The 16459-nt window shown below is 47.5% G+C and overlaps 2 protein-coding genes across 3 annotated transcripts in view; one reads left to right on the plus strand and one right to left on the minus strand.

Annotated features, from left to right (window-relative positions):
- CFDP1 (chromatin remodeling protein CFDP1) overlaps nt 1-8160 on the minus strand; it is a 33553-nt gene extending 25393 nt beyond the window's left edge. For both annotated transcript variants that reach the window (XR_015698479.1, XM_087729329.1), the window contains exons 1-3: nt 8021-8160; nt 5712-5835; nt 914-1145 (exon numbers count right to left, since the gene is read on the minus strand). Coding sequence is in view for 1 of the 2 variants with exons in the window: in XM_087729329.1 (XP_087585455.1) it covers nt 914-1145; nt 5712-5835; nt 8021-8075 (411 nt within the window). In the remaining variant the exon portion in view is untranslated. The remainder of the gene's footprint in view (nt 1-913; nt 1146-5711; nt 5836-8020) is intronic.
- On the plus strand, nt 8147-14631 carry TMEM170A (transmembrane protein 170A). Its single transcript, XM_087729330.1, has 3 exons — nt 8147-8836; nt 12383-12553; nt 13300-14631. The coding sequence occupies exons 1-3, from the start codon at nt 8704-8706 to the stop codon at nt 13428-13430; spliced, it is 435 nt and encodes a 144-aa protein (XP_087585456.1). The 5' UTR covers nt 8147-8703; the 3' UTR covers nt 13431-14631.
- Nucleotides 14632-16459: the final 1828 nt, after the last annotated feature.

Consider the following 16459-nt stretch of genomic DNA (forward strand, 5'->3'; position numbering starts at 1 on the left):
CCAAGGCTCACCTCCTCCTCATCCTAGGGCACGCAGGGAAGAACACAGAAGAGAGCAACATGGGTTGTGTGGCTTACGAGGAAGGAACACCTGGGGATGGAGTGTAAAGGAGAGGCAGTTGGGGAGGGGTGTTTGTCGGGAACAAATGCCGAATTCATCTAGTGTTGAGAGTTGTGGCCTGCATTCCTCCTGTTTGAATTTATTGTCATGTTTCTGTGTGCTTATCTTGCCTTGTTGGAATTATTCATTTCTTGGACTCATTACCTTGCTCTGCTGGAGTGATTGATTGCAGTCATTCTGCTTACAGCATTTGGACTGGAATCTCTACAGCCAGAGGCTGCTGTTGGTTTGTGGGGCAGGTTTTCTCCAGGCTGGAGAGTAAATGGAACATTGGGGCAAAGTTGGTGCCAATAAAGGGACTCATACCAGTTCTCTGGCTGTGTTACCTTTGTGCCACGCCCTGACTCATCACAACTACTGTCCATGTAGCAATGGTTAAAATATCATTCAGGAGTTGGCTAGTGACTTGCCAGAATTCTAGCAAGAATTTTTCCATGGGAAATGAAAAGATACCATTTCAGCTTAATTATATTATTTTCATTCACATAATTTCATGCAGCCTTAAATCCTTTTATTGTTAGCCCTTTTATCATCCACAAAGGTCTCATTTTGGGTTAACATCCTTTTAGACAAACCTACCCTTCTGGTTGTGATGGCGAAGGGGTACCGTCCACATACATGGAGAGAAATACAGCTTATTGTAGTTTGGCTGATTTTGGAGACCTTTGATTAGAGATTTGTTGACATTCAGTCATATTGTTTGGAGAAAGGAGATACATAATTGAACAAACCGTAATGGAATTTTCCCTTTTCGTTTCAAACAGTGGTGTCTGAATGATTATTTTCTCCTTACCGTGTGTTTCTGGTTGCAGGCAGATTGTTCTGCGGAAACAACTTTGGGTTTCTGGCCAACATCGGTAAGAAAGCTGGCCCACAAAGCCTCCTCCTTTTTCCTTTCCTCGTTTTCGCTAATATGTGCACTGTGACTTTCTCCCAGTTCACCATCCTCCTCGCCGCTTTTATTGTCTTTCGAAGATTCTCCTTCACCCACGTCTAAGAAAAGCCTGTGTTGTTTCTTTCTTTTCCTAGGGAAAAAGGTCTATCGTTATCAGCAAATAAATGACCATTCAAGAACCTAAAATGGTGGCAAAGTTTATTTGGAAGTGTTGGGAAACAACCTGGAGCGACTGCAGGGGTTGGCTAAAAAAAGTGAAGATGGCTGACAGAATAGCGCGACTGAGGTGCCACCCCTCGTGGTCGCCATGTTGATTTTTTTTTACCACCACATCCTGCAGACACCCCTGAGCAATCTTGGGTTAGGTAGAAATGGAAACTTAACCTCTTCAAAGAAAGAACAAGAAAGTCCAGTTGCCTCCTGAAAAAGCACCTTGGGGGACAACCATGACCTGGATGGCTGAGAATCTATGCAGACTTTTAGCCATACAATTTGGGATGGGTACCCTTTGATGGTGTCGGAGTAGGAAGGGATTTCCAGAGGGAAAAATTGCAGACTACAGGAACCATTTGCACCACTCAGGTGACCCTGAGGACAGAAACAAACCTCCAAGTGGCCTCAACGGCCCTCTAGAATGATGCAAATGACCAGCTGTCTGCAAGGAATATAAATCCTTCCATTCCCCACCATTCTGTCAGACCTGAAGAAGCTTCTTGGATGAGAAGCAAAACGTCTTCAAAGAAAAACGTCCAGTTGCCTCCTGAAAAAGCATTTTTGGGACTAGAAATGGCAACAGGAAACACACTGTTGTCATTTTATATGGGCAAGAAAAGGAAACAAATTTTGAAATATGGGCTAAGGCAATTTGTTTATACCTGTTTATTTTTAAAAAAGTTTTATTGTTTTAATTAAACAAAAACACAAAAAAAGAATCGTCTTTCATTACATCTTGTAGAAAGCATGTCGATTGGTTACAAATACATTTCGTGCGTTTCTTCCACAATCCTTACATATACTTCATTCAAATTGAATTGTACATTTTAAATCAAAAAAGAAAATTTATGTATTTTACTATCACTGTACCACAATTCTCATTTAATTACAATTATTTAAACATGTTTTTATCTAAAATCATTTGTATTTAAAGACACAACCTTTAATGACATATTCTGAAACAAATTCAGTTAGTAAAATATCTAAGCATTCCCCCCTTTTCCCCCCAACTTAGTTTAAAGCTTATATCCAATTTGATTTTACTAGTATAACACACACACACATATATATCATTAAACATTATCCCATTAAACATTATCCATTAACATTTCCTTGTTATTATTAAAGTTAACTAAAAATTATTTACTATTTATATCATCTCTCCTCTCATCACGCCCAAAAGAGATTATACACCTTTATAGCAAGCTCTAAACAAGAATTTATTAATAAAATTTATAGGTCTTTTCCCTAAGTCCCAAATTACAATTTATATCCGTTATTTTTACTAAGTATACCTGGTTTTATATAGGTAGACCTCGACCTATGATCACAATTGAGCCCAACATTTCTATTGTTAAGTAAAGTATTTGTTAAGTGAATTTTGCTTTGATTTATGACCTTCCTTGCCACAGTTGTTAAGTGCATCTCTGCAGTTGTCAAGTCGGTAACCCGGTTGTTATTATTATTTATTAAATTTATAGGCCGCCCAATCCCGAAGGACTCCGGGCGGCTTACAGAGAGGGAAGAAAAAATAAAAAAAATAAAAGAATAGTTTAAAATTCACAACACACATTCGTTCTAATCGGGGCTGGACCTTACAATAAGATCAACAGCCCCAGGCCTGCCTGAACAGCCAGGTTTTAACAGCTTTCCTGAAGGCCATGAGAGTGGGCAAGGTCCGGATCTCTGGGGGTAGCTGATTCCAAAGGGTCGGAGCAGCCACAGAGAAGGCCCTCCTCTGGGGGCCCGCCAGCCGACACTGTCTGGCTGCCGGCATCCGAAGGAGGCCCAATCTGTGTGATCTTATCGGCCGTTGGGAGGTATGTGGCAGTAGGCGGTCTCGCAGGTACGCTGGTCCTAAGCCATGTAGGGCTTTAAAGGTAATAACCAACACCTTGAATTGCGTCCGGAGACCAATTGGTAGCCAGTGCAGCTTGCGGAGGACAGGTGTAACCTGGGTGTACCTTGGTACACCCAATATCGCTCGCGGGGCTGCATTCTGGACTAGCTGTAGTCTCCGAACGCTTTTCAAGGGTAGCCCCATGTAGAGCGCATTGCAATAATCCAGGCTTGAGGTGACAAGGGCGTGAGTGACTGTTTGAAGTGCCCCCCGGTCCAAATAGGGCCACAATTGGTGCACCAGGCGAACCTGGGCAAAGGCCCCCCTGGCCACAGCCGACAGATGATGTTCCAGTGTCAGCTGCGAATCCAGGAGGAACCCCAAGTTGCAGGCCCTCTCTGAGGGGTGTAAATTTTCACCCCCCAGGATCAAGGATGGACTGTCTGGGCTGTCCTTCGGGGGCAACATCCAAAGCCACTCAGTCTTATCGGGATTGAGCACCAATTTTTTCATCCCCATCCAGATCCTGACAGCTTCCAGGCATCGGCAGATCACGTCTGCCGCTACACTGAGCTGGCACAGGGCAGATAGATACAGTTGGGTATCATCTGCATATTGATAGTACTTTATCCCGTGCTGTCGTATGATCTCACCCAGCGGTTTCATGTGGATGTTAAATAGGAGGGGGGACAAGACCGAACCCTGCGGCACCCCACATTTGAGGGGCCTAGGGGTCGACCTCTGCCTCCCGACCAACACCGAATGCGACCTGTCGGAGAGGTAAGAGGAGAACCACCGTAAAACGGTGCTTCTCACTCCCATCTCCTCCAGACGTCGCAGAGAGGTCAAGAAGCACCAGGATAGAGGAATGCCCTCTATCCCTAGCCCGCCAGAGATCATTGATCAGTGCGACCAAAGCGGTTTCCGTGCTGTACCCAGGCCTAAAACCAGACTGAAAGGAATCTAGATAATCCGCTTCATTCAAGGTCCGTCAGAGTTGAAGCACCACCACCTTCTCAACAACCTTCCCCAGAAAAGGAAGGTTGGAGACAGGACGGTAGTTTTTCAGGATGGCTGGATCCAGGGAAGGCTTCTTGAGGAGGGGTCTCACCACCGCTTCCTTCAATGGTTGTGGGAAGGACCCCTCCTGCAAAGATGCGTTGGTAATCGCCTGGAGCCAGCCTCGTGTCACCTCTCTGCTGGTCGAAACCAGCCAGGAGGGGCACGGGTCGAGTAAACAGGTGGAGGCGCTCATCGCTCCCATGGCCTTGTCCACTTCCTCAGGGGTGACAAATTCAAACTCATCCCGATTAGGACTTACCCTCGGCATCTCGGCTGGTATTGCCCAAGCGGAGTCAAGGTCTGTCCGAAACTGAGTGATTTTATCCAACAGAAACTGAACAAATGTTAAGTGAATATGGCTCCCCCACTGACTTTGTGTGTCAGAAGGATCTCAAAAAGGGATCCCGTGACCCTGGGATACATCAACGGTCATAAGTACGGATCAGTTGCCAAGCACCTGAATTTTGTTCCCATGCCTATGGGGACGCTGGTATGGTTGTTAAGTGTGAAAAAGGGTCATAAGTCACTTCTTTCGGTGCCATTGTAACTTTGAACGGTCACTAAGTGAAGTGTTGTAAGCCAAGGACTACCTGTACATTGGTTACTTTAAAATATGTATGTGGACTTCAACTCCCAGAATTCCTCAGCCAGCCATGCTGAATATAGTGCTATTCATGCTGGCGGGAGAATTCTGGAAGTTGACGTCCACATGTCTTAAAATAGCCAAGGTTAGGAAACCCTGGTGGATACTAATCCTATAGAGCTATGATGGCGAACCTATGGCACCATGCCACAGGTACCACACAAAGCCATTGCCCAGTGCAGCTTCCCTGTGCATGTGCAAGTGCCTCCTGCCAGCCACCTGATTTTCGATTTTCTGTGCATGAAGATGTGTTCACATGCCCGGGGGTGGGTGCAGCACAACCCCACGCTCCATTTTTGGCACCAGAAGACTTCATGGAGAGCCTCCGGAGCCTGGGGAAGGTCGTTTTCACCCTCCCAGTGGCTCAAGGAAAGCCTCCGAAGCCTGTGGAGGGCAAAAAAACAGAACTTCCGGAAGTTTGGGAACTGGAGCGTTTTGGGCCTCCGAAGCTTGGGGGAGGCCGTTTTCAACCTCCTGGAGGCTCGAGGAAAGCCTTTGGAGCCTGGGGAGGGCAAAACCTCACCCACCCTCCGTTGTGGGTAGTGGTGGTTGTCATGCACGCATGCGTGGGGTGGGCACATGCACATGGGGGCACCACATGCACATGCGCAGGTGAGCGGGGCACATTGCATTGTGGTTGTGGGGCATGCATGCACGTGCGCACAATTTCAGCCCACAAGGACAAAAAGGTTTGCCATCACGGCTACAGAGATAGCAGGCCTATCTCAAAGTTCATCCCAAACTTGACCGGAATCAATGTGGGCATTTTGTGAGTCTTCACACAGATCTCCGTCTCTTTCGAGATCTCTCTCCTCATTCATCCCTTTCTACAAATAAAACCCCTTATTGAAAAAAAGGCAGTTTTAGACCTGATCTTGAAAAGGAAGCAAAACAGCACATTCTTTCCCCCCCCCCCTTTCTTTTCCTCTTATGCTTACCGAGGTGCGATTCCTTTAGCGTCCTTTTTGCGTTTCTTCCCATCTGGCTGCTGCTTCTGCGCCTCCACTTCGTCGTCGTCTTCTTTAACCAGCTCGCTGACATCGTCTTCACTGTATTCTTCCCCTGCATCAACACAACCCAAAGGGTACAGGTTGTCACTAGGAACGGGGGTTGGGTGGGGACTAGACTGTGTGTTACCCAAGCGGCCAGGCCTGAGCAAAAAGGGATCATGGTCATCGGAGGGAAAGCTGAAAAAGAATCCACCAAGGAAATGTTGATCCTTCATCTATCTCTGGGCAGATGGGAGAGATGCGGGGTCATCTAGGCTGCTGCAAAATTTGAAAAGAAAAAAAAAAGCTGTTTCATGGTTTCTTTCTCCATCCTGGTGATTTAAAAATATGAAAACAGCAGCAATAAGAAGGCATGTCGCCGGCCTCGGTCTTGAGAAGTAACTGCTTGGGACTCCATGCCACCTTCAAACGAACCATGGGTCTCATTGGTCTAGTGCAGTGTTTCTCAACCTTAGCCACTTGAAGTCCTGTGGACTTCAACTCCCAGAATTCCCCAGCCAGCTGTGCTGGCTGGGGGATTCTGGGAGTTGAAGTCCACAGGACTTCAAGTTGGCCAAGGTTGAAAAACACTGGTCTAGTGGGGTGCCTAGAAACCAGGAGACTGTGAGTTCTAGTTGCACCTAAGGAATGAGAGATGCCTGGGTGACTTTGGGCCAATCGCCAGGAGACCGTGAGTTCTAGTCCCGTCTCAGCATGAAAGTTGGTTGGGTGACTTTGGAACCAACCACCAGGAGACCATGAGTTCTAGTGTTGCCTTAGGAATGAAAGTCTGCTTGGTGACTTTGGGCCAATCACCAAAAGACTGTGAGTTCTAGTCCCGTCTCAGCATGAAAGCCGGCTGGGTGACTTTAGGCCAATCACTCTCTCAGTCCAACCCATTTCACAAGGTGGTTGTTGTTGGGGGAGAGGATAAGTGGAGCAAGGAATATTAAATACGCTTACTGCCTTGAATTATTTATAAAAAAGAATAAAGATAAGATTAAAAAATGTTTTTTCCCCCAAATAGAACAGCTCTTTCCATTATTCTAATTGCAAAACAGTGTTTCGTAACCATGGGTGCTTGAAGATGCGTGGACTTGAAATCCCAGAATTTCCCAGCCAGCATGAAAAACACCGCGCTAGAGAGAAAATCCCCCCCCCCCCAAATCCCCATCAGATTCCGTTTAAGATAGCAGAAATCTTAATTCTTCAATTGCCCAAGAAATGCAATTGCCAAGAGAGAAATGCACCTTCTAAAGATTACCATTCAGGGTAGGAGTGAAATGGGAGAACTGTACAAACACCAGAAAACTACAAATAAAATAAGTACAAATATTGAACGGAGACACTTTCTATTCAGGGATCCCAATTCATGACAGCACTAATAAAAAGGCTGCCAAAGGATAATGCAATGAAGGCTCCGTCCCCTGCTTTAAGATTCATTTTCATTTCATTTTTCATTTTATTAGGATTTATAGGCCGCCCTTTTCCCTGAGGGGACTCAGGGCGGCTTACAATCATAGGGAAGGGGGTGAAATGCAAAAACAAGATTCACGTTGGGAGCAAAGCTAGGGTTGACCCTGTGAAAGTAGGCTGTTTAGTTTGGATGGGACACCACCAGGAAACCCCCAAAGAAAAGATCTGGAGTAAGAAGGGAGACCTGGGAAATTTCCATCCCATCCCAAAGCAAGCAGCTTCGCCAAAAGTCTGGTGGTGAGCCTGGGAAGGGAGCCAGCGGTTTCTTCAAGGACTACACCAGGCTTTCTCAAACTTGGCAGTTTTAAGGCTGGGGGACTTCAACTCCCAGAATTCCCTGCCCAGGAAAGCCTGGGAACTTTAAGGCAGGGGGACTTCAACTCCCAGAATTCGCTCGTCAGCAAAGCTTTGCGACTTTATACTTTGCTGCGCAGGGAATTCTGGGAGTTGAAGTCCCCCTGCCTTAAGGTTTCCGAGAAACGCGAATTCCATGCCGCCCAAGAGAAGCGGCACCGGCCTGCAGTCAGGCGAGCAGAAACGGGTCTTCCCTTCCAGGTTGGTACAACCCAGCGCCATCCCGTCCTCCCCTCTACAGCAACCCGCGTTGGAATCGCCCATCCGAAGCCGGGCAGGGCCGACATCACGTGACGTCCTCAGAGCGTAGTCCGGATGTTGGAAGCCGCCGGACAGGCCTTGACCCGGGCGGAGGCCTCGCCCTGCGTGCCCAAACGTCCCGCCCGCGGGTGGCGACGCGCGCTGCCTCCGAGGCCCAAGGTTCCCACCTGAGGGCAGGTAATCCTCATCCTCCTCCGACGAAAAATCCTCCGAATCCGACATGGCTCTTCCGGCGCGACTCCCAACCTCACAGATCACGCCCCGCGTCCTGAAGCGACAACTCGGAAGTACACGCCCTCAGAGCCCTTTCTCCCGGAAGTAATTCCTTTTCCTCTAGTACAAGTCTGTGGAAGACCATCCTGCGTCTTTGGTGAACGGGAAGAGTTGATTATTTGAACATTGGTTGAATTTGACCCGTCCAGGCGTAAAACCTCTACGATAATTCCGCCTGGGCTCGCAAAAAGCATCGGTCAAGCCTCCCGGGGGAAAAAGAGGCGCTGCAAAAGGAGAGGTTTGGCGCCTTGAGGTCCCGAAAGCCTGGAAAGATAAGGATGGCGAAGGTTACGAGAGCCTCGCGGGCCTTTACGGGTTAACGAACATATTGCGGGTTACCTTCCAGCCGTCGATGAATTAACAGCAAGAATGGGCTTCTGGGAAGTGTAGTCTTCCAAAGGGGGGGGGGAGAGAAAAGTGTTACTTTTTTTAAAATTAAAAAAAATCATAGAGCGCCGCGATCTAGAGCGGCCGCGACGGGCGGAAAAAGCGGCCTTGCAGGAAGGGCGTCTGGCGCCGCTCTGGCCGCGCCCCTCTCTGGCTCCTGCGAACGGGATGCCGCGGCTGAGGCGGCGGGATGGCGGAAGGCGGCGGGGTGTCTCCGTCCGACTCCGGCGGCCTCTGGCAGCAGATCCTCAGCCTCCGCTTGATCCCGCGGGTGGGCAACGCCACCAGCCCCGACTGCGTCGCCGCTCTCTGCCACTTCACAGGTAGGACAGGACTCTGGCTGGACCACAACGCCCATCATCCCCTCCCGGAGAGGCTCACCCTGGGCCGGAGCTCTGGAGACACACCTGGTCGGGGACGGCGGCGGTCAAACCCCAGACCGACGCCGAGGGGTGGTTGCGTGGATCTTTCCTGCCGGAGGGTGGGAAAAAACTGACTCCCCCCCCCGTCCGCGGGGAATCATGGGTATTGGAGTCTCCAGAGGACCCCCCCCCCCTCCGTCAGGGGAACCTGAATGTCAAACCTTGTCCGGGGTTTTTGGTCTCTTGTTTGGGTTTGGGGGGCGGGGGAGTTTTCAGAAACAGCCTTTTACAGTTTATGTTATAATATAATTATATAATAGTATATATATCTGTATATATATATAGTGTGTGTATGTATGTATGTATATATACATACATACATACTTGGTCTTCAAACTTGGCAACTTTAAGACTGGTGGACTTCAAGTCCCAGAATTCTCCAGGAATACACTTAAACCAGGGGTCCCCAGGGCTGGCTGGAGAATTCTGGGAGTTGAAGTCCACCAATCTTAAAGTTGCCAAGTTATGGGACCCCTTGTTTGTGTATTTCTGCAAAAGGACCGAATACTTACTCAATAGTGCTGCTATCAATGTTATCTTCTTCCTTTGCTCTCACTATGGACCACTTAGCAGATCAAAGGGGTGAATGTTAACAGCTCCAGCCTGAGATACCTAACATGCCCTGAATGGCAGGAGATGGGGGAAAAATAAGAAGATTAATAATGGGCTCTGATCAGATAGCAGGACAAATGCCAGTTGTTTTGCAGACCCTAATAACAGCATATGTTTGTTCCGGGAAATTAGTCAATGTGGCATATTTGTGTTATAACCACAAAGGCACAAATATTTACAGCATGCGGGTATACAAAGACATCATATGTGTGTGTGTGTGTGTGTGTGTTTGCAGGAAACAAGTTTATTAATTATAATTCAGTATATTTAGTATATCTTTATTACTATTTCCCTTCACAACTGCTTCAATTTCTCTTCCCCACCCCCATTTCTGCCCTTTTGACCATTCTGCCCTGCCCCGCACCCACCTGGACTTCGCCCTCTTCCTGGACTCACTTGCCTGGCCCTCCTGGAAGCAGCTGCCACCTGCCCAACCTTCCTGGAGCCCTGCCAGCCTTCCAGGGAAACAAGGACTAAGTGTTTCCAACAGCCCATTAGGTGCCATGCTACTTCAGGGTTTCCTCTCTCAGATACTGTTTTGTTGGCTTCTACTTGGAAGGAACAGGGACACAGTGGCTAAGACGTTGAGCTTGTCGATCAGAAAGGTTGGCAGGTCGGCGCTTTGAATCCCTACTGCTGCGTAACGGAGTGAGCTCCCGTTACTTGTCCCAGCTTCTGCCAACCTAGCAGTTTGAAAGCACGTAAAAAATGCAAGTAGACAAATAGGAACTACCTTTGGTGGGAAGGTAACAACGTTCCGTGTGCCTTCAGTGTTTAGTCATGCCGACTATGTGACCATGGACAGATCTTCAGACAGAACTAGCTCTTCAGCTTTGAAACGGAGATGAGCACCGCCTCCTAGAGTCAGGAACGACTAGCACATATGTGAGAGGGGAATCTTTACCTTTACTTGGAAAGAAGAGTTATATAATATCACATCATTAATCAAACATCAGTGGGAAACTTATAGTCTGAACTGAGCTCTGCCACTCTGGCTAGCAAAATTACAGCTGAAACTAGTTAGTTAAGCTTCCTTTGAGTTTGACAAAAGAGCAGATATACCCGAGAGTGGACGAAGAGGACTGAGAAAGTAGCTGCAATACATTAATATATTGCAGCTCTCTTGTTCACTGTCCCAACTCGGTCAAGAAAGATTGTACCCATGGTTAGCCAAAGGTACATTTGACACTTTCCAAGAAGGATTTCTAGGAGGACTACCAGATCCGTCTGGTAAACTCGCAAGATTCGTTTTTCTCACCTTGTACACGTATACATCCGAACTAGATTGGGTTGTTCATTATATGTATGTTCCACATACATATAATAATGTATGTGGGCATATGTGTAATTTTGTATTTATGTTGTCATGTTTATATAGTGTATATTGGAGGTGGTGACCCTTTCAGAGCTGCGTGCAACAAAATTTCATTTTAATGTATGCCAAGTAGTGTACATTCAAAGTGACAAAGTTATTCAAAGTTCTACTAAAGCCAAGTGGTTTCACAAGAAGCAAAAAGCCGGATCTGGGCTTTTCGTGCCCAAAGCATATGGTTAACTTTTCCCTTGTTCCCATCCACCCCCCTCGAGTGACCAATTAGGTGCTAACAAATTGTTTGGGTAACAGTCCCTGTCTTCACAGGCTGAATGGTTCTGCATTCCTTCATGTGATATTGGGTCGGTGACCCACAAGTGTGATGCATAGTTTTGTTTCCTTGTTCTATACTCCTCCCATTCCCCTCCTCACCAATCTCCTCCCCTTGCCCCCATTAAATATGGCAGACTGACAGCAAGCAATGCATAGGGTAGTTAAATGTCAGTCCTGACACCCTCCCACTCCTCACCCCAGCAATCCTCTGGTTGGGCCGAAGCACCTTCTGACCTGTCTGTGGAGGACTTGCTGCTTCCTGCCGGCTTCCTCATTGACTGTGGAAAGCCGGCCGGAAATCAGCTGCTCCTCACTGAATGACCCACAAGTTTTGCTTAATGATGGTACCTGGGCCTGCCAGGTTTGCCATTGTTAAGCGGAGCTGTCATGACATGTCGCATTTTACAAACCCATGTTACTTAGTGATAGAAATTTCAGTCCCCGTGACCATTGTTAAATAGAGGAATACCTGTACACCAAAGTGGCTCACTAAAGGCGAGGTACCAGGAAAGACGTACAGGTAGTTCTCAACATATGAGCTTAATGCTGCCTGCCTATTATGGTTCTAAGTTCGTGACAGTCATAAAATAAACCTGTTACTGGCCCAATCTTACAGCTTTTTTGCAGCGGTCATTAAGTCAATGTAATGGTTTAAACGAGCCCATGGTTTGCTATGGGTCTGCTTTTGCCAAAAATCAGAAGATGCTTTTAAAATACAATAATGTGACCGCAGGATGCTGCAAAGGACTGTGAATGCTAGTTGGGAAATTCTGGGAGTTGAAGTTCACGCATCTTGAAGTTGCCCCGATTGAGAGAGACACCGGTCTAACCTGACTGGAATGTGGAATTCCCTCCAGAGCGAATCTCCTCCCCTGAGAAACTCCACCTTCTGGAATTCCCAGTTTTTCTGGAAGAAGCTGTCAGTTTCAAATCTTTGGGAGGGCCCACCTAAGAAAGGCTAATTATGTTGCCACTTTGGAGAAATGGGTTGATCATTGCTATGGGGAGAGAAACCACTGGAGCAGAGGTCTCCAACCTTGGCCACTTTAAGACTTGTGGATTGGAGCAGGGGTCTCCAACCTTGGCCACTTTAAGACTTGAAGGCACTTGAAGGTGCACTGGAAGGTTATTGATGGAAGCCATTCCAAGATTGTCCTTCTGAGCTCTTCTCCCCTCCTCTCCCACTGCAGAGATGTGGTATGGAATCTTCCTGTGGGCGCTGGTATCGTCTCTCTTCTTCCACATTCCTGCAGGACTACTGGCTCTTTTCACGCTCCGGAGGCACCGATATGGCCGGTTTATGCCAGTCAGCATCTTCCTGATGGGCCTCGTTGGGCCGTTAGCTGCCGGGACTTTAACAAGTAGGTTGATGCTGGCAGAATTTGTTGGGTAGATGTTCTGACCCTAGGCTTCCCCAAACCACAAAGCAGACTCCTTGCCCCTTTTTATTTAGTTACTGTGAATTCCTCTCATTTGCATCCAGCAAAGCCATTCAAAGGTAAATTTACAGTCACAGACCTTATCTGGCTTAGAGAACTGTCAGGGCGATCGCAACACTGTACTTGGCAATGAATCTTTGAGAGGCACGAACCAATTAAGCAAACTAATTGTCTCCTGCAAACTCCACTCCCCTTTTGCTTCTCTTTATTCCCTATGGGAGGGGCCATTCAGCATCCACTTGTGCCTTTACTCCTGAGTCAACCCATTCCCTAGCTGTTCCCTTCTCCTGGCAGCTCTGCGCATTCGCACATCGGGAACAGGCTCCAGCTGTTCTTCTGCCCCACTGATCTCCGACTCTGAAGGCAGCTGATAACTGTTGGACGGCCCTGGCCCCCTCTCTGCCTCTGATACAGAGCCCTCATCAGAGCCTTCCCCAGACTCCAGGACTGGCCCATGTTCCCCCCAACCTCCTCACTGTTCGACTCTGCCACCAGCTCTGCTGGCAGACCACAACATTACAATTCTGGATCCTAGCAGGGGAAAGGTCTGGTTTACACGTCACCCATTATGATAGTAGGTCGAGCATTATCTGGGAAGAGGGAGAAATCCCCCAAAAGTATGCGGCAGCTCAGTAAAGGTGTCCTGCCCCCCCCCTCTTCCTGTACAGGTGCTGCGATTGCTGGGGTCTTCCGAGCTGCTGGGAAGAAGATGATCCCCTTTTTGGCTCTGACGTGGGGAGTGGGACAGACCTTCTGCGTAGTGATGATTTCCTTTTTACGGATTTTGGCTACTCTTTAGCCCCCCTCCCCCTTGGTCCTGGAAAACCACCGGAGCAGTGCCGCTTGGGAATCATGGAGCAGGTGGTTCGAAAGCATGAGAAATCATCACCAAATAGTTTCGTGCAATACCTTTTGAAAGAAAGGGAGGCTTTGCAGCAGCTTCGCTTAACTTGAGCCTGACTTTTTTGAGAAGAAACCTTTCCCGGGTCACCCCAAAGGACCTCCCTCATCTAAGGTCAGACAGTCAAAGTCAAGAGAGTTGTGGGTCCATCATCATCACTGTCACTGACTCGGCTGCTTTCAATGTCCGCCTTGTGATATTGCTGGAGGGATTTGTCCTCGGGCTAAGAAGAAGAAGGGGATGACCCACAAGGAAATGTGAAAATGGTTCACTCAATGCTGTGGGTGAACGAGCATTCAGGCGCCGGGTCTGAAACGACAACCGGTTCTATGTTTATCATTTGTGACATTTTTGTAACCTGAAGTGCCAACCTGAGCGTTTTTTTAAAAAGTATGGAGATCTGGTTTAGGTTCGGGGAGTGATGCCGATTTGACTCCAGAGATCAAACAAGAATGGGGAAACCGTTCTGTATTATCTGAGTGGGGTGACTCAGTTAACACTGCTGAGTGGGGTTACTGCTGGGGGGTGGGGTGGGGGGAGGCTTCACCCTGATGGCTGTCCTAGGGAAGAATGGGAAGGGGAGGCAGCCCAAGCAGCCGCGTTCGGCCTCCCTATTAGTGCCGAGAAGGAAAATTATTTACTGCTACCTCAAGCACGCAGGACATATTTAAAATGTAATTTTGCTGGCAGGTGGTTTACTGCAGGGGACAGAGCGGTTGGAGGCAAGATCCAGAAATGCGTTTTGAAACCTGAGATGCTCTCTTTTAATTCACATCTGGTGGACTCCCAGAGAGACCGTGGGAAATGTACGAGAGCTGGGTCACCCTTTGTCGCTGGGTGGGTTCGAAGGAAGGCTGCACTTTTGGATAATGCTTGTCTAGGAATCCTCCGTTCCCTGCAGGCAGGCAGGCAGGCAGGCTTGGATTGCTTTGGGAAACTCACAAGTGCCTGGGCAACGTTGCCCTCCCTCCTGGGATCAGTTGTGCAACCCGTCAGTGCCCTTTCTCAGTGGCATCCACGCGCTGCTGCCCAGTCTGCCTCATGGAGGCAGATCCCAGTATATTTTCCCCAAGGGCATGGCAGGATTCATTTGCTGGGAGCGAGGACGGACCTGTCCTTTAGCACCTTCACCCCCCCTTTCTCTCCCCAAAATATCCTGTCTCTGCACTCCGCCCCGCCCCACCTCAATTCTTGTGAAGCCTCCTGGATGATTATTGGGGTGTCTTCTCAAACCCATTTTCCTGAGCTCAATTCATTCTTTAAAAAAAAAAAGTGTTCTGGGTCACAAAACAGGCCACCTGCAAGACACCCTCCCCCATTTTTATCACTGTGAAGGATTCCCTCAATTATTCTGGTCAAAAATGAGTTTGGCTGTGTGCTTTTTTCCCACTTTACGAAGGACACACATGCTAAAAATGTGGTTTGTATCGTAACATAGGCTTAAAACACAGCTGAAAAGCACACCCCAGGGCAGCTTGCCTCTGCTCACAGGTGATAGGGCTCTCCCTGCTTTGCCATATTCCCATACTGTGCCCCCTCCCCTAATTTAAGCACATCTTACAGCTCTCGAAAGGTTGCCCATCAGTCCGTTTTAAACGGTAAAGGCTTAACATGTGCAATTGTTCTCATTTTTAATGTGTGGATCAGGATTAAGCGGCAAGAATGTCAGGAAACATCGTGATCATTCAAACGCCTGTTGCTTTCGATGCGTTCCAGAGCTGGTTGAATGTGATTACCCTGATTCGAAGATCTTCCTTCCTTTGGCAAATTGCTCCCTTAGCTCTCTGATTTTATACTTTCCCTGGAGTTTTGCCAGGCCTTTCTAACTTCCTTCTTGAGCCAGTCGCTCAAGAAGGTATAAGCGTCTTTTCCCCTTCAGCCTCCTGAATTCACTTGATTGTTTGCACTCGGCGGTTGGAATCCTAGCTTTAGTGAGCACGAAAGATGAAAAGGATCAACCAAGTCAGGAAGAATTAAATCCGCAATCTCTATTACCCAGCAGCAGGGAGCTTGGTGAAACTTGAAAATATATATACATAAAGAGTGAAAGCCCACTCTTATTCATCCAAATGTAAGAACAGGACTGGCTGTTTTGTTCACTGCCTTTACCAAATATTTACATTTGCGAAATGGAACACGTTGACTTGCAATGGAAGAAGGAAACCTCTGGGTTTAAAGGCAGAGCTGATGGACTCCTTCCTTGCCGCAAATGTTTCCTTTGCAAACCTGCCAGAGTGCCCGTCTTGTCGGCAAATGCCCACCGCGTTTGCATGCCTCTGACCCCCTGCAGCACATGCAAGCCAATCTTTGTACAGAGGGAGAATAAATCTCCCAGTACCGGTTTTTATTTTTCTATTGACATTTCTGATTCTAGCGTTGGTATTTTCGCTAATAAAATCCCAGCTAAGTCTTTGTGAACAAGGAGTGATTTTCTTATCTCATGATTTGGGGGCTGTGGGATTTGGGGCAGGGATTGATTTAGAAGAACATGGTTTCCTGCTGGCTGGGGACTTCTGGGAGTTGAAATCTACACGTTTTAAAATTGCCCAAGATTGAACATCCCTGATTGACATTGTTGGCCAAAACTTGTACCCTCACAAACACAACTTATTTCAAAAAGGAGGAGTTACAAAAAGATTAGAAGATTAAAAAATAAACATACCATGAATATCTAATGAATGTTTGGGAAAAAAAATATAAGTGTATGTTTTTAAAGCCAAGCTCACCTCAGATAACTCCAGTTTTCTTGGCAATATTTCTAAAATTGTCGGCTGCCTTTGGGGATTTTTTTTTTTAAAAAACACAACTTGGGAGTTCAGCCAAGATCAGGTATGAGTTGCCAATGGTTTGGTTAAAGTTCAGGATTTCCCCCATACTCTTATGTTGAACTCTTCACTTGACGGCACTTGCCAGTTATCCGAGGTGGC

Source organism: Thamnophis sirtalis, unplaced genomic scaffold, assembly GCF_051295495.1.
Source record: "Thamnophis sirtalis isolate CommonGarterSnake01/CBP01778 unplaced genomic scaffold, rThaSir2_p1.2 scaffold_14, whole genome shotgun sequence".
NCBI classification, from domain to species: domain Eukaryota; kingdom Metazoa; phylum Chordata; class Lepidosauria; order Squamata; family Natricidae; genus Thamnophis; species Thamnophis sirtalis.

What these genes read in the sequence shown, in the direction of transcription:
- TMEM170A (XM_087729330.1), top strand. Translation starts at nt 8,704, where the DNA reads ATGGCGGAAGGCGGCGGGGTGTCTCCGTCCGACTCCGGCGGCCTCTGG. An exon ending in CGCTCTCTGCCACTTCACAG is followed by an intron (nt 8,837 to 12,382) that starts GTAGGACAGGAC and finishes CTCCCACTGCAG; the next exon opens with AGATGTGGTATGGAATCTTC. An exon ending in AGCTGCCGGGACTTTAACAA is followed by an intron (nt 12,554 to 13,299) that starts GTAGGTTGATGC and finishes CTTCCTGTACAG; the next exon opens with GTGCTGCGATTGCTGGGGTC.